The 18591-nt window shown below is 43.9% G+C and overlaps 1 protein-coding gene across 3 annotated transcripts in view; it reads left to right on the forward strand.

Moving 5' to 3' along the window:
• The first annotated feature begins 2018 nt into the window (after nucleotides 1-2018).
• lrrtm4l1 (leucine rich repeat transmembrane neuronal 4 like 1) overlaps nucleotides 2019-18591 on the forward strand; it is a 120806-nt gene continuing 104233 nt past the window's right edge. Inside the window, exon 1 of one of the 3 annotated variants that reach the window (XM_070552726.1) lies at nucleotides 2019-2935. In XM_070552726.1, coding sequence (XP_070408827.1) covers nucleotides 2932-2935 — 4 coding nt within the window. In that variant the 5' untranslated portion in view covers nucleotides 2019-2931. The remainder of the gene's footprint in view (nucleotides 2936-18591) is intronic. The other 2 variants (XR_008563959.2, XM_015975868.3) reach the window with 2 other exon arrangements.

The raw sequence follows: 18591 nt of genomic DNA on the forward strand, positions 1-18591 counted from the left end.
TTTTGTCTGCCTCAATAATTGGTTCGTAGAAAGTTTAGTATTTACTCAGTTGGCACTTGTTTTAAAATAGTTAGAGAACTACAGCTTTATTTTAAATTTTATTTTTTACTTTTATTTATCCATATGAGTCCACTGAGAACTCATTCTCATTTACAACAACAATCTGGCCAAGAGGCAGCAGCAACAGACACATAGTTAGCTTTACATCAAAGAAAAACAGGTGAGATAAAAAACAAGATAAAAATAAGATATAGACAACAGACTGTTCTCATTTATAATATGTACAAGCAATCAAAACAGGCAGAAACAGGAACATTCATCAGAAATTATTGATTGTAATGAATTATTGAGGTAGATAATGGAATAGGTAGTGAGCTTCAGTGATTTTTGCAGATCATTCCAGTCGTTGGAAGCAGCAAACTGGAATGAGGAGTGGCCAAAGGAGGTGCGAGCTTTGGGAATAACCGTAGTGATTAATTTACTGGAACGTAAATTGCGCTGGTAGTTGGAAGATATGATGGGGTTCTACCGATGATTGCTTTGTATATGAACTGATACCAACGTAACAACCTGCGGGAACGGAGGGATGGCCAGTTAAAGAGTGAGTACAGATCACAATGAGTCATGAAAGGGTCACCAGTGACAAAACGGATTGCTGAGTGATAAATGGCATCGAGTTTATGAAGACGTTTTTTGAAAGCAGTCCTATAAATGATGTCATCGTAATGTAAGATGTGAAGGGTTGTCATTTTGACAAAGGTTTGCTCTGTAGAACGAGTAAAGAATGACCTGTTGTGGTATGGAAACCCAATTCTTGACTTGACTTTAGAAAGTAATGAATTAACGTGAATGTCAAATGAAAGTGTGCTGTCAAGCCAGATACCCAGACACTTATAAGAGCTGAGAAGTTGAAGTTCTGTACCATCCAGGGAAACAATACTAGGGTGGAAAGTTGATTGCGGTAAGTTACGGTTGAAGATCATGAACTTTGTTTTACTTGTGTTTAAATGAAGATGAAGGTTGGAGAAGGCATGTTGAAGACAGTTAAAGTCGTGTTGCAAGGAGGACAAAGCTGTGTTCAAGCAAGAACTGCATGAATATAAAATGATGCCATCTACATATAAAGGTATATGAGAACTGTCAACAGCATGAACAATATAGTAATACAGATTTTGAATAAGGTTGGACCCAATATCGACCCTTTAGGCATCTACCCCTACATGAGGACATATTCATGTGTCATCAAACCTGATGAAAATTTCCAGAGTTCCTGCATTTGGCCAGAAGCTGTAGATGTCTGATCCACAGCAGGAAAATTAATAAAGCTGGAAACACGCTGTCTGGTAGCAGCTGCACAGTCTGCACTGCTTTGGTTCTATTCTTGCAATCAAACTTTAACACCAGTTGTATAGAAACTGAGGTAAAAAGGCATGAAATATTTAGCTTAACCCTCCTTTCAAACTCTTTTCACTACATGAAGAAAAAGCAATGGAAATGCTATGTTTTTTTATTTGTTTTGACCAGTAACGGTTATAAAGAAATGTAAATAAATATATATAAAGTAACATACTTTATATTAAAACATATTACAGTTTAATTTCTTATTCAAACATCTTCCTTTTATATTATTTGGTTCAGGAGTTGTTTTTAAAGTTAGGGACTTGCTTTCAAGAAATGGAAAATTAAAATGTGTTGTATCAAGTGGCCCACCTCACAGGCTCTAAAAAACGTTTGAGCTTTTATTCTGAAACAGATTTTCGTGTATTATTTTGTCATCTGTTCATTGGAGTTATTTCCTAGAATTTTCAGAGTTTAATCACCAGTTTGGTCCAAAATTTGACCAAAATAATTTAGAGGTGTTTATATTTTACCATTTTAGTTCAATGGGAACAGGACATTATTTAACTGTGATCCCTTTTAAATGGATAAATCAGAAAGCTGAAGGAGGTTCAACACCGATCTGGTCCTTCTAACTTGACCAGAATCGCCTCGCGACAGTAACGGGGTTGAAAACAGCTGTGAACGCGCGTCCATCATCTCGGCTCTAACGAGCAGACTTGATCTGCGCCTTCCCATCTGCAATAATTATGCAACATGAGGTGGGATCCGACAGGCTTCCCACTCACGCTGTAATGATGACCACATATAGCTTCTTATCCTCCACCGCACCTGCATAACAGCCCGACGCGGGAAGGGCACGAGCGGGAGGGCGGCGGGCAGTTTGGATGGAGTTGTTGGTGAGGAAGGGTGAAGCAGGACAAACCTGAGTGGAGCTGCTGGTAAAGCTTTCTCATTTTCGATCAAATCACGCACGTGCGCGCCTTGTACAAGCTCTGCTACAGTGCAGCCGAGCGCACGCGCACTTTGGAAACCCGCTCCTCTCCTTTGGTGCGCCGCTCAGCTGAGAGTCAGCCACTCTACTCCGCTGCCTTTCTCATTTTTTGCGCCCTTGCCGCTCCGCTGGATGTTTGCGCAAAGGATATCGCCTCCACCGCTCAGTCTCCGCATCTCCGCGGCTTCACCTGTGAACTTAAACAGCTCTGTTCCTCGCCTTGCCTAATTCGGACACGATCATGGCTGTTAGTCGGGGGTGAGGGAACCTTCATCATCATCGAGCCCCAATTTGGGAGCTCGTTTTTTATTTATTTGTTTAAAAATTTTTTTTTATTTATTTTATTTTTTGTTTTTCTTGCCAGTTTTGGAAAGTTGTAGTGCGCCATGGAGCGAGAGCGCACACTTTAATAGCTCTTTATTTCCTCCAAATTCTTGAGAGTTGTTTGAGAATGAAGGCATGTGAGTCACCCGCGGCGTGAAACATGCGAAAGTCTCCACGGATCCTCTGATTCTGGAGAGAAAAAGGCGACACACACGGAGCAAGTCGTCCCGGGGATTGCGCTGCAGAGAACTGGGTTTCAGGACCGATGAGCCAACATGGGTAAGTCACATGAGGACCGGACCGTTTTTTAAAGATAACTGCATGGGGAGAAGAACATTTCAAACATCTGCGGCGTATCCATCCATGCGCAGCACTCTGGCATCTCCAGCGCATTTGTACGCACTTTTCTACATTTTCTCAGAGAATGTGTGGCAGGGCTCCTCTGATTGATTTGCTTAATAGTAAATAAAGAAATCATTTTCTGGTGATGCAGAACGAGTTGAAGCAGCATCTGTCCTTAATAATGGAGCTGCAGTGACGAGTTTATTACCACAATCCAAACGTGACCTGGTCAAAATGTTGAGATGCGACTTATTTCATTCGGCCTCCCCCTAATATCCCTCCTGTCTTCCCCTCCAGAGCCCTGACACGTTTTGACTCGATTCCATGGCTCCCCCCATCCACCCGTTTCCTCCCCCCTCCTTCCCCTGACAGCTCTGGGCACCTCCAATCTCATCCCACACTGCTCATCACCTCCTCCATTTTCCTGACTGTGGATGCTCCAGAGTTAAATCCACGGCTCAGCCTCTCAAACCCACACACTGAGAAAGTGTCTCAATGACTCTTCTGCTTATCATTTCTTAATTTTCTTCCATCTGTTTTTTTTTTTTATCTTTTGGGGAGAAGGGGGTTTGGGTTCACAATCAAACTGAAGGTTGCTCAGGAAATATGTGAGACGCTGAGTCTGGAGCTGCTCAAACAGCAAGTCTCTTCACAGTTCGCATCCCTTTTCTTTTCAAAGCAACTTTTGTTGTGAAAAATCTCAGCGGATGATTTGTACCTTGATGCTCACAAGCGCAAACGCCTAAAATAATATGCATCCTGCTGAGAAAACCATAGAAGTGGCAGCAAATTCTCACTTTTGAGATGCTTCTTGTCGGTTTCAGTGGATTTTAAAGTGCTGTTTTCTGTTAGACTCACTCCATTTTGCAATTATTCCCAAATCTAGCAGATGCAGCTTGTAGAGGTTCATGCATCCCACACAGTTGTGAAGAATGGTGACAGTTCCCCAAGTAATAAGCAGCCTGGTGAAGCTAATTAGCAGATGTATTACAGTTTTATTTGTGTCATCACAATAACCCCAAATAAATGGCTGCATTTGTGTGGATTTTGACATTTCTTGTCCCGTTACCCTCTTGTGTTTTTTTGTTTGTCACATATGCAGATTAGACATGAGACAATAATTGTCTTCTTAAACTCACCACAGAGATTAGCATCCAGAAATCCATTTCTCTGCTGATAGATGCCTCTAAAAATTATTGTTTTTACAAATTTTTTGTAACTTACAGAAACAGAAAACATAGGCGAAATTGAAACATTACTTTTTAAATTATCATCATAATTATATTGTTCTAGGAAAAATACCGATTTAATTTCAAATCTACTGCCTGGGAACCCTGCAACAATACCTTTTTAATTAATAGCTGCCAAGCATGTATTTCTAGCAGCTCAGCAATGATGAATGTGAATCACCTATTTGTATCCTAAGCTCTGGAATTTATATTCATTCCAACAGACACAAAGAAAATAAATTTTCAGCCGCACACAAGCAGGAGCATAAATAATACAAGTTGCAGAGTAGCTCGGTGGTCTCCAGTCTGATGGAGCATGCTAATCTTCTGTGGTAGAGCTGCTTCGGCAGCAGCAACAAGGCAATTAGGTGCAAATAATGTTCCATTTATTCAATGATCCATCAGTTTTCTGTATTAATTAGCCAACGCAGTGCCTTTCCTGAAGTCCTAAGCTGGATTTCTTAGAAAAATGGTAAAAATATCTCAAAGCTTGTTACAGATCATTAGTATGTCTACTGTTTTGGCTCAAAACCACAGCAGGACCATCATGTGGCTCTATAATGTCCTGCTCAGGTTTTGATGTTCCTGAATTTGTTCTCATAATTAGACAAGAACAATGATTATGAAACACAATTACTAATTGAATTAACAAGGTAACATTATCTAGAGATCACCTTTTAACAAGGCTGCAGACACAATTCTGCATCAGATGGCAAAGGTGAGCTGTTTTGTGACAATAATACTTTTCTTTAATTAAACTAGAATTAATAAAGATATGCCTGGGAATGATGGGAATCTAGAATAGAAACATCATCAAATAAATATTTCTGCGATCCGATTTAAAAAATACACTTAATTTTTCACATGATAAATCAGCTACATAAACAAAGTAAAGAAGGATAACACTGCAACAAACACAAAGGAAAACTGTTATAGAAACCTGGATGTGCAAGCAGGAAGGGACTGTAAACATTATTATTATTATTATTTTATTGAAAGCATCAATGTTCGCCATACAACTAATTGAAAAAGCATGGTGGTTCTTCGACCCTTATCTTTTAGCCCTTGACCTGCAGTCTTTACTGGCACAGATTTTCTTTTCTAAACAAAATATTTTGTGAGTTTTGCCTTCGGAAGGGGCAAAAGTGTACATTATTTGGAAAGTATAAGGGAAAAAAGCATGCTTGCAAAATGCTAAGTGACTACAAATGTTGATTACATTAATTCTGCTTAAACTGTTTAATTGTGGTTAAATGCAAAGCCATATCTGTAACACACACTAAGTTTAAGCAACTAACAGGAAATAAGAAGAAAAAAATGACTGACCTTGGATGTCTGCATCAGCTTTTGAAACTATTAACCCCCTCAGGCTCAAAATAAGTTTTGATAAAAGGACGAACAACTAAGTCCTTCAGGGGAACTTCTGAGTTAAAAAAAATGCTCATGAAATACGTATGTGGAGTAACCAGGTAGGTAGGTTTTAACGTTGCAAATCTGCAACGCCTGCCTCCAGAGGGTTAAAGCCTTTAAATGAAGACAGTTTTGTCAGTGAGTACATGTTCCTATCCCAAGTCTGACTCAGCCTTCCTATCAGCCATTATTGCTGGTCTTCAGTAATATATTCAACCCACTCATGCTGCTGAACCGTCATACCACTTCAGATTCCCTCACCACATACCTCTGGGTCACTTGCATGAACCCCCACCCCTCCCTCCTGAAATGTTGAAATGACCGCAGCAGTAAATGACTTTCCTGAACTACGTGTCGTGCACGTTGAGCTCTTGCAGTTGAACATGTTCAAACCAAAGAAACAAAGCAGCGAGCCCCGGGAGCTAAAGGAAACTGCTGCAACAAGAGGGGCATGGTGATATATTGCATGTTTTATTTCGCTGAGAAACACTAGAGCTGTTGCTATGGTTTTATACAGCTGACCACTTGCTAGTCAACATTTTCCACACAGCCAGCCTGATCAATGGAAACAAATAATTGAAGACTTTTGCTAAAATGTTCTGTTTTTATTTCATTTATTTATTTTTTCATTTCTTCAGCTAGATAGTAAATCCTGGGGAAGAATCTGAATATTGCGAAGAAGCCAACATTTATCAGCTTTTTGACAATGATTATTTCCACGTAGCCACAAGAGGGCGCTTGTCATAAAAAGTACATTGAGTTTAAACTTGTATTTTTCTAAAGATCAGCAAAATGCTTTAAAGAAAAAGTGGGATTACAACCAGGTTACATCAGTAATTGGAATAAGAAAAAAATGGTTTTGTATTAAATTTATTATTTAGTTTACAGAACATAATTTTTTGCGATTGCACAGCTAAACATCTAGTGACCAGAAATAAATGAACGACTTTTTTAATGGAAATTTAGCATTTACCTTTACTGTTCAACTAAAAGTTAGACAAATCTTTATCCTGCTGGCAAACATTTGTATTGTAAGGATGGATTGCCTAGTCTTGGTCAGCGTACAGGTCCTCCCCTTAGTGCAGGAGTTTCAGTATCTTGTTTGCAGAAGAGTGGATGACTGAGCGGGAGATGGACTGGTGAATTGAGGTGTTGTCTGCTTGTCATGTGGACTTTAAACCAAACAGTTGTGAGGAAGAATGAGCTAAACCAGACAGTGAAAATCTTGATTTACTAGTTGTTCAACGTTACAACCCTTAGGGATTGTGTGATAGGTTGGAGAATTAGATGAGACTGCACCACAGCATTTCCATGTTGAGTGGGGCAGGTGTCCTCTGAATGCCACTGAGGTGTTTTTGCTTGTCCTTGAAGGATGACGCCCATAGGTCAATCGGGGGTGGGGGGGGGCGGGGGGGGGGGGGGGGGGGTGCTAGAGGGATTATGACCCTAAACCATTCAGGGAATTCCTTGGGATCCCACTGGAGCAGCTGAATATATCATCCTTGACCAGGATTTTAGTTACAGAATACCAGCTATTCTTTCACAATCCGTCGTCAAAGCTTTTTTGCAGCATTGTCCCAAAACTATCTCCTAATTCATGGATTATCTGCTTCATGATCACGTGACGTGCAATTGACAACTTTAGCCGTCAATGACAGTGAGAGGTTGGATCTCAAATGATGACTTTGTCAATGACAGTGAATGAGTTAAATCAAGGGCAGAGAGAGGTACTTAAGTTTATGTAGACAGAGTATGGCGCTCTACGACAGAGCTGTCAATAGACCGTGGCCGGTCTGTATCTTCTACACAACACAGAGACACTCATTGCCCGGAATTTATTTATTCATCTTTCGGGTAGAAAGTGGAAAACACACAGGTAATCCAAAAGTAACTGTATTCTAAATACCATGTTCAAAAATTGTAATTTTAACGATATACAGTTACTCATAACTAGTATTCTAAATATGTAACGTGGTAGTCTACATGTATTCCGTTACTCCCCGACACTGACCAGGATAAGTGGAAGACGATATGTTGGATCAGAGCTTTTAAAGAAGCTGGAATGGCTGAGAAAACTACAAACTGCACAGTTTCTGATTTTAACTGGTGACTTAAAAAACATTCATAAAGAAATATTCAGCCATAAGTGAGATAAGAATTTGGATGTGTAAAATAAAACAAAACATTTAAAAAGAACCTTAAGAATATCATCGGTGAATCCTACAAGTCTTCCCTCTAAGAACCCAAACTGTTGCAGCGGATTAGATATTTTGCTCGTCTTACTCACAAAATACACAAACTGACTCATCCCCACATTCCTGGCGAGTGTCTGCTCTGGCTCACTGCTTTTTTATCTCTACAAAAAAAAAAGTCCATCCAAGAGCCCTGAAATGTGAAAACTGCCTTTTTTCTTCTTCCAGATAATTCTTACAAAGAATAAAAAGCTTAAATATGCATTATTAAGAGCTGACCTGTTTGGAGTGGGTGTTGTGCTCCCTACATGATGGATGTGCATTTCCTGCACATCATTTCTTGCAACCAAAATCCAATATGGCAGCTGTCAAAGTCGAGTCACCTGACATGCCTGGCGCTATAGCTCTTTTACATTCATGCTTTGCTAAAGCGTTCTTGTTTGCAGGTATTTTTTTCCCTTTCAGTTGAACTGAAATAATTCTGAGCTCGGTGTGTCAGTCGTTTCACCCAGACATCTGCAGCCATGGTGCAGTTCATGAATGTGTCACCAAATGTATTCAAAGAAAAAAATATGCAGCTGCTGATTAAATGTGTAGGAGTTCAATGTCGTGTTGACAGGGTTAGAGTGACAGTACCCCAGCATGCTAAAACAAACAGCATCAGCAAGCGTCAATTTATTTTGATTTAAATACGGTCGTGCATGAGATCACCTTCTTCTAGCTGAGCCACAAATGGTTTAAACTGTTGTGAAGATTTGAATAAAACAAACGTCATGTGAGAGAAAAGATTCAGAAATGAAAGAAATCTGTTTGAAGCCTGTCACTAAAACACTGACCTAGAAATGAATTAGCAGGCAGAGATTCTGTAACAAACAGTTTTATCGAAACAAAACATTCCCTTTGAGCAGCAATAGCTGCACTTACTCCAATAGTACAGCTGCTTGCAGTGTATGACTGAATTATGATGATAAACATAGTCTCATGAAGTTTGAAAGTAAACGTATCATGGCCGATATCTTCATCACTGGTCTGAAAAAGGAAGAACTGATCATTTTCAAAGATCCTGATTAATTTTAAAAGTGAATTTTCACAGCAAATGGCATAAATGACCTATAGCAGCCGATCAGTGGCCTTTTACAGACAACCAACATGCACATCTCCCAAAATGTCAACTCCTCAGCATTTACAGCTGACCTGCTTCAGCTCAAAGAGCTCGCTTTGTGCTGATCTTTTGGCACCAGCACTCATATTGATCAGCACCACAGCTCGTCGCCTCTTCGCACACATTTGGAAACCAGCGAGTGTCTTTTTTTTTTTGTAGGTTCACAGGAAAGGCAGCGGCAGCAAAGTTCCTAAGATGTGTGTTGCTGCTGACCTGTGAAGAGATTCAGCTTTGCCTTTTTGACAGCCTGAGTCTGAATGTTAAGAGCTGGGTGTGAAAATGTGAACATTCACTGTTACACGGCAGGTTCGTGCAGCTAGAAAACACAGGTGATGATTAAATACGGGATAAACACATGTTAAAGCTGTATAATTCTGTTTAAACATTTAACTGTGTTGGGTGAGGACTGAAGCAGGTTTTATGTGCCTTTGTGACTTCAGAATGAAAACACAACACCGTGTGCAGTATGTCATACCCTTATTTTTGTAGTTTTGTTCATTTTTTGCCAAATCTTCACTAAAAACATCAAGATCAGGTGTACAGTTGAAACCAGAAAACGTACATGCACTGAATAGACACATCCAACTTTGTTTTTACAGTCCGAAGTTAAACATTATCAAACCTAACTTCAGAAAGTTGTATTCTTATTCAGTGTTTGCAGACTTCTTAGCGTGGTTGTCCACAGCCGTCTTTCAAATGTCGCTGAATGCAATTAGACAACACTAGAACCAATTAGAGCAACAAACAATATGACATATTCATCGCTATGGCAATCAGTCAACGGGACACTCGGCATAAAACGTTGAAAAAGAAGAAGCAAATACATAATTTTTCTAAATAAAGGACTATTTGCTCATGTCTCAAAGAAAAGCCCAAGTCTTAATTATCCAAAGTTGATGCAATGTTCCTGAGCCGACTCCAGCTTCATAGTTTTTCTACGGCTCTGGTGCTAAGCATTGAGCACTGTGATTGGACAGGCCTAAAAATGTTCAAGCCAATGGTGGAATAGTAGAATATTTAGCAAATGCTTTGGTTTTGCTTCAGAAAAAAACAGGTTTGAGGCACTCAGGAGGATGAATATGATTAAAACACCTTTATTATTCTATGGCTAATCAAATGAGTCGGAAAAGGTTTGAACGCCTTCTCCGGGGTCTTATTCACGAAAGAGGAAAAGATGGAGCTAGAGATTGATAGGCAGATTTGTGCTACGTCGGCAGTGATATGGGTGTTGTATCGATCTGTCATGGTCAAAAGAGAGCTTAGCCAGAAAGCAAAGCTTTCAATTTACCATTTGATCTACGTTCCTACCCTCACCTATGGTCATGAACTTTGGATGATGGCTGAACGAGTGAGATTGTGGATACAAGTGACAGAGTTTTTTCCACAGGCTGTCTGAAGAGCAGCAGGTCTACTCCGAGCCCCTCTTGTGCAACCAAGCTTCTCACTCTATCTCTAAGGGAGAGCCCAGACACCCTGTGGAGAAAACTCATGTTGGCCGCTTGTATTCACAATCTTGTTCTTTCGGTCACCACCCAAAGCTCGTGACCATAGGTGAGGGTAGAAATGTAGATTCATTTTCCCCCTCACCCGTGAACAAGACCCTTAGTAGGTGTTGCAGTTAGCATAGGAGGTGACCCTGGACAAACTAATAATATCTTTTCAGTTTATTCAACTCAAACTGACCAATAAAGCGAGGCGCACTAACAAGAGAAAAACATAAACGACTAAAACAAGAACAAGCAGCAATGTACAAAGAAAAATAATACATTACCACCACAAACTAAAGCACATATGTCAGACTCAAGGCCCACGGGCCACATGTGGCCCGCGGAGCATTTTTATGTGGCCCGCGAGATAAATATCAAAAATATATTAAAACTGGCCCGCTGGCCGATTTTACCGCAAAGACTTCAACTCCCATGATGCTTTGTGGCGTTAGTGCAGAGCAGACGCGCCCCCTCCTTTGTGTTTTTTCCAGCGTCTTCTGCCGGTCTCTGCAGCTCCGCTGTCTCGGACAAACTAAACACTCGTCGCACTCAGCGCCGAGTTCACTCAGCTATTTTCTGACGTTGAATCCCAGAAACGGAGATTCTAGCCGCTCAGTAATGTGTTCATGACTGAAAGAGAAAGTTTTCCAACTAACGTCCAGACAGAGCTGATATAACTCCAGCGAGCAGCGACACGCTCAAACCAGCACGGCTCTGTGGCTGCTGTCGTTGTGTTTCCTCCCCGACACACAACAACGTGGTCAAGCTGCTCAGACATGTTCATCAGCACAAACCTATGTGAGCACCTGTTGTCATCTAATGTTGTCATTATTATGATGAAGATGAACAAAACAACAGGAGTCTCCTCCTCAGCTCAGATCAACCCCATGATGCAGGTATCTGGCTGGAACAGGTGAGCATCACAGTAAACCAGTGGAGCAAAGTGAGCTTTAAATATTTAGGTTTTATGCTCTTTTTCTGCTCCAAAACATGAAAGTTAACAGGTGAGATGTTGCATTTTCATTTAAGATAAAATTATATCTTTATTTAGTTGTTGGCCCGTGAGAAAAGATTTAACCTACAGTAAACAGGAAGTGGAAAGGCTGCAGATAGATGAATAGAATAGAAAATCCCTTTATTGTTCCTCAGTGGGGAAAGCTAGACGTCACAGCAGCGATGACACCTATTACAGGAGAAAAAAGGAGAATAAAAAATAAGAAAAATGAATAAACAAGAAAACATAAATCCTGAATAGATTTTAAAAATGCTGAACATACCACAAGTAATGAATACCACTGATGCCTTTTATTTAAAACTGACTTGCTCGTGTGTAAGTTGGTTATTCCACATTCAGTGTTAATGCAGAAATAAGTTTGTTTCCAAATTTAAAGGTTTAAAATTGCATAAATGTTGATAAAGAAAATGTGCAAATTTGCCATCACTTTTTCAAAAAATATTAAGTTTGGCCCTCGACTCCGTCCCAGAGTTTCATTTCGGCCCCGTGTGATTTTGAGTTTGACACCCCTGAACTAAAGGATTTACCAACAAGCGTTTCTACAACCTGTGCATCCTAAATGCCTCTCGCACACACACTCTTTTAGTCAATCCAGGTCTTCTGACAGTAAAACTCTGTGGGCTTATCAGATCACCAAATCAAAGAATCTTCATCCTTCTTTAAAATAAACACCTATGAAACAAACCTTTTGCTTACACCACGCTCAGGACAATCCAGACATTTCTCATGCATTGTTCCACAAACGTGGAATGACCTTCCAAGCACTACCGGAACTGCAGCTTCCTTTTCAATTTTCAAGAAACTCCTGAAGACCCTGCTCTTCAGAGAGCATCTTCTTAACTAGCACCCATGCTAGCACCTTGCCCCCCCCCCCCCCCTACTGTCCACTCCTTGTTCCCTACTCTCCATGACTGATGTCAATGTTGTTGTTAGCCTCAAGGGCAACATGCCGATTATCACTTGTAAGTCGCTTTGGACAAAAGCGTCTGCTAAATACATAAACACAAACATAAACACAAACATATTGGGACTTGTACAGTTTATGTTCTAACACAGTTCTATGACCAGGTTATTTTGCAGTTTTTTTTATTAAAAATTATTTGAACAATTAAACTCCAGCAGAACAATTAAATCACAACAATTGTAAGGATTCAAACACCCAAAAGAAACCTGCTTGGTGAGTTTATAAGTAAAAATTATTTCATTTTGAATTTTTATTCCTAAATATTGAATACATTTAGTTTATTATTATTGCTATTAAGTTGAACATTTCAATAGAAAAAAATGCAACTGCTGGTGAAAGGTAACTAGTACATTTCCTGCAGTTGTACATTTTTTATTATTCCTCATCCAAGCCGTCATTTCAGATCCAAAAATTACAGATAATTTAAGTTTTATGGGGAGAAAAATAAGAGTATCTTGAGTAAGAGTAAGAGTATCTTGACCTGAACAACATCAGTTCTCTGCAAATTCTAATGATCGGTCAGCGCCCGGTTCTTCTGAGAGGATTATGTATTCCCTAAAAGTTATAGTCTGGATGAAAGTGCATAAACAAATGTGCGGATGTTCCTGAATATTCATGAGGTTTAAAGTCACTCTTATTATCACATCGGCCATATGGTTGAGAGAAAACCGAAGGCACAGGACCAGAATGGGCAGGCTGAAGCATCTTTGAAAAGTTACATTTCCCAGCATATTTTCATCCAACACTGTTCATTAGGATGGCCTTTTTCAACCGTGGGCAGCAGACACAAAAATAAATTAATACAAAATGGTCAGACTATGTAAATGTATTTGCTTTAGCAAATTATTTTGTACACCACTGACAACTGGAATGTTTGGCTTCCCGGTGTAAGCAACTTGTGTGAGTTATTCCAAGTGACTTTCCATCCAACGTCTCTCATTAAGGCAGTCTCTTTCCACAGTACAATTACGGCTAGCGCTAATAACCAGTTTTTTAGAACCAACCGCATTATTTTTCACTTTGTGGTGTCACCACTTGCCAGCAAAATGCTCAGAGTGCTGCATATAAATTTAACCTGCGATCATTTAATTGTGTCTGCTTTTTATTCCTTTCTGTTGCAGTTTTTATTTTTTATTTTTTAATTGGATAAAATAAAGTCCAAGAACAGAAATCGTGCTGTGCTCATTGCCACGCTTGTGGTCTTTTGTAAGTGGAATATGTTTCATGAATCTGAACCCAGATACATAAGAGAAATACAGTATGTGCACACATATACCGCTTTCATACCAAGCCCCCATAATACTGGTATGAAATTGAAGCCAACACGGAAGTGAAATAAATTGCAGTTCCACCCTCATCCGCTGGGGGCTGGTGTCAGAAGCGAGCAAATCCTCATTGACTCCCATGTTTAAAATACCAATTTCACAGCAGAAATAAACATGTTTACAGCCTGGTACCAAAACATGTTTTAGGCTTAATAGATCTAGTTTACATTCATGACAACTCTGAGGGGGGTGACATTTTTTGTCACTCTTCTGTTTAAATGTATTAAATACCTAAAATTCTGAATAATTAATGAGCATCAGACCCACGTGACCACAGAGCTAGCTCCGTGGAATGGCCTCAGTCTGAGCCTCGGCCTGTCATGACGTGCGCGGAGTGAAGCGGAGCAAAGGCGAGGATCCAGACCGGGGAGGAAGCAGGCAGACAGGTAGGATGAATTCCACAGGTTTATTAAGTAAAGACGTACGCTGACACTGGAACAATGACACCACAAGGAACACAGAACAGCAGGGGTTTAAATACATGAGGAACAGGAGCTATGGTGATTGGGAAACAAGAGGCAGGTGGGAGCAATTAACGGAGACACAGACTACAACCTAGGAGAAGACAGGACAGGGTGTGACAGTACCCCCCCCCCCTCAAAGGGCGGATCCCAGACGCCCACAGGAACCAGGAGCAGGGCGGGGGGAGGGGGACCCGGAGGGAGGGCCCAGAGGACGATGGAGAGGCGGCAGGGAACGGCAGAGTCCGGGTGCCGGCGCCTGAGGCAGATGAGGCGACGGGCCCTTGGAGGCCGGCGCCTGCGGCAGAAGAGGAGGCGACGGGCCCTTGGAGGCCGGCGCCTGCGGCAGAAGAGGAGGCGACGGGCCCTTGGAGGCCGGCGCCTGCGGCAGAAGAGGAGGCGACGGGCCCTTGGAGGCCGGCGCCTGCGGCAGAAGAGAAGGCGACGGGCCTCTGGAGGCCGGCGCCTGCGGCAGAAGAGGAGGCGACGGGTCCTTGGAGGCCGGCGCCTGCTGCAGAAGAGGAGGCGACGGGCCTCTGGAGGCCGGCGCCTGCGGCAGAGGAGGAGCTCTGCAGGCTGGGCCGGCGACAAAGTCACTGCAGGCTGGGCCGGCGACAAAGTCACTGCAGGCTGGGCCGGCGACAAAGTCACTGCAGGCTGGGCCGGCGACAAAGTCACTGCAGGCTGGGCCGGCGTTGCCCTAAAAACCACACTCGGAACTGGAAACCGTGGAGACGCCGGGCTGGACGGAGCGTCGGCCTCTTGAGTGCAAAGAGCATCCCCAGACGAGACGGCGACGTCATCGGACGAGCCAACTTCGGAGGACGAGGCGACGGCGACGTCATCGGACGAGCCGACTTCAGAGGACGAGGCGGCGGCGACGTCATCGGACGAGCCGACTTCAGAGGACGAGGCGGCGGCGACGTCATCGGACGAGCCGACTTCAGAGGACGAGGCGGCGGCGACGTCATCGGACGAGCCGACTTCAGAGGACGAGGCGGCGGCGACGTCATCAGACGAGCCGACTTCAGAGAACGAGGCGGCGGCGACGTCATCAGACGAGCCGACTTCAGAGGTGACGGCGACGTCATCAGAGGAGGAGGAGACGTCATCAGATGGGACGTCATCAGAGGAGGAGGCGACGTCATCAGACGGGACGTCATCAGACGGGACGTCATCAGAGGAGGCGGCGACGTCATCAGACGGGACGTTATCAGAGGAGGCGGCGACGTCATCAGGAGCGACGACTTCGGACACGTCGTCGTCATCAGGGGCGACGACTTCGGACACGTCGTCGTCATCAGGGGCGACGACTTCGGACACGTCGTCATCAGGGGCGACGACTTCGGACACGTCGTCATCAGGGGCGACGACTTCGGACACGTCGTCATCAGGGGCGACGATTCGGACACGTCGTCATCAGGGGCGTCGACTTCAGAACAGGAAGGGGGGTCGACTTCAGAACAGGAAGGGGCGTCAACTTCAGAACAGGAAGGGGCGTCGACTTCAGAACAGGAAGGGGCGTCGACTTCAGAACAGGAAGGGGCGTCGACTTCAGAACAGGAAGGGGCGTCGACCACCATCGACTTTGGGTCCACAGGCGTTGACTTCTGGTCCTTCGATTTTCGGACCATCGACCTCTGGACCGCTGGCCTCTGGACCGGGGCCGGACCCGTCTGCTTCTGGCCCGGAGGAGTCGGCTTCTGGTCCCTCGACTTCTGGACCGCAGACTTTTGGACCGGATCTGGCTCCATCTGCTTCCGGGTCGGTACCCTCCGTCTCTCGGCCCGCTCCGTCGGCTTCTGGGCCGGTACCGTCTGCTTCTGGCCCGGAGGAGTCAGCCTCTGGTCCCTTGACTTCTGGACCGCCGAGTTTTGGACCGGATCCGGTACTGTTTGCTTCCGGGACGGCAGCAGGGCCGCTGCTAAGAAAGCTTGGAGCGATGAGGAGAGGCGGGAGGTCAGCTCGTCCAGTTCTAGCTCCCTGAGGCTGAGCGTCCGACGGAGCTGGGCCAGCTCAGCCCGCTGACCAGCGAGCTCCGCTGGGGAAACCCCGCGCTCGCTCCTCTGGCCCCGGGACGAGGAGGATAGGGCGTCCAGGTGAGACTCCTTGCGGCTGAGGAGCTCGCGGAACCGGCCGAGCTCCGCCCGTTGCTCCATCAGCCGGGCCGCGATTGCTGCTCCTTCCTCTGCAACCGACGGGGGCTCCGGTTCGGCAGGAGACGGGACTGGTGGTCTGGCCGGGGGCCTGTCCGAACTGCCGCGCCGGGCACGGCCAGCTGCGGGCTCGAAACTCCCTCCAAAAGCGCTGGGCTGTGGTGGCTTCCGGCGTCTCTCCCCACGCCGTGGACCGACTCCGGGGGAACAGATCGCCAGCCTCGTGCCCTCATAGCTGGAGCGATCTGGCAGCGGCTCCAGGTCCAAACATGCCTCCGGTTCCGGGAGGACAGGGAGGAACGCTGCGGCCGAAGGTCGGCGATGCCGGCGGCGGCGAGGCGGAGCTTGGGCTGGAGAGGGAGAAGCCGGCTGGTGGGTCGGGGTAAGCCACTGGAGCAGATTCTCCCAAGGCAGAATCTCCCGGCTGGATCCATCAATGGGTTCGGGTGGTGTCATTCTGTCACGACGTGCGCGGAGTGAAGCGGAGCAAAGGCGAGGATCCAGACCGGGGAGGAAGCAGGCAGACAGGTAGGATGAATTCCACAGGTTTATTAAGTAAAGACGTACGCTGACACTGGAACAATGACACCACAAGGAACACGGAACAGCAGGGGTTTAAATACATGAGGAACAGGAGCTATGGTGATTGGGAAACAAGAGGCAGGTGGGAGCAATTAACGGAGACACAGACTACAACCTAGGAGAAGACAGGACAGGGTGTGACACGGCCTCGCCTGAAAACTGCTCCGCCATTTGCAGTCTCTCAACTTAGACCGTTAGTTGTGCCATTTGTGTATTCTTTTTGGATATTATTTGTGCAATTGTTGGACAAAATGAGTTGCTGTAGCATTAATTGCACTAATAGAGCGTCCAAGGAGTCTCCACTTCATTTTTTTCGGTAAGTAAAATTAAATTTATGTATTTTAGGTCACTGCTGCTCTTGCACTAGCTGAGCTTAGATTTTAACATGTACTGTTTAACCATGAAATTTAAATGTAATAGGGTAAAACCCAGTGCATTTAACATAATGCTGCATTTTTGAAATGGGTTGAAATATAACATGTTGGTGGAGCTGGGTTCCGATTATCGGTATGGTCCCCTCCCCGCAACTCGGCGCATCTTTGCTTGCCGCGGCGCCTGTCTGCTGTGCGGCTACCGGCTTGTGGAGCTCTCGGGAGACCTCTGTGTTCCACCCGGTTTTACCCAGCGGTCAGCCCGGCGTATCTCTGACTCAGAAGCTCTGGTGTTGTGCACAGTTAACTCCAGTTGTAGCTAGGTTGCTATTTCCGTTAGCTTAGCTCCCACCTCTGCATTAGCTTTGGATTAGCTTGTAGCTACATCGCTTCAGTTCGACGGGTGTCGTCAGTTGATCCCAGCCTTACAGCCCCACCCTCAGCTCCACCTCTCGTCCCTTTTTTGGAATTTTCTGGGCTTGACGGAACCTGTGACACGGTCAAAATGGCGGTGGTGGCCACCTCCCATTTTGGCACAAAAACTTATTATTGGAGCCTATGGACACCCACTGTCCAGAATATATGTCGATGGTTAATACCAACAACCTGGCACTCATGAAGGATGCATGAGCAGAAACCATTTGCTGAGCTCTGACTCTGCAAGCACATTTTCACTGCCTGAAGTCAAGCTTTTAACAAAAATCACATTATAACCCATTTCAATGTAAGTGTCCACAATTTCCAGCACCTCACATTGGTACAGCAACGTAGAGCTGCCACTCATGCAAAATGAAATTAGAGCAATATAATAAAACATGATAACTTTAGTGTTAATATAGTTCATGTTTGCACAATTTAACATAATTTTGCTGTATTTTATATTGTTCAAATGTGAAAAATATATTGCCATAACAATAAAGTTATCATGTTATAACATGATCCTGCTCTAGTTTTATTTTTGCATGGGCAGCTCTATGCTTCCATATATGGTTGGACTCATTATTTCACTTCCTGGTCTAAAATACGGGAAACAAAAAATTTGAATCTGGTGCAAAAATACATTTATGTCACAAATTCAGCTTCAATTGAGAATTTAAAATATGAGACAGACTCATTCCATGCAAGGCCAGATATTTCAGCCCTTTATTTGTTATAATTGTGATAATTATGTCTTACAGTATATGAAACCCCCACATTCAAAATCTCAGACAATTAGAATATTGTGAAAAGGTTCATTAT

The sequence above is a fragment of the Nothobranchius furzeri genome, chromosome 6 (genome assembly GCF_043380555.1).
Source record: "Nothobranchius furzeri strain GRZ-AD chromosome 6, NfurGRZ-RIMD1, whole genome shotgun sequence".
Taxonomy (NCBI): Eukaryota; Metazoa; Chordata; class Actinopteri; order Cyprinodontiformes; family Nothobranchiidae; genus Nothobranchius; species Nothobranchius furzeri.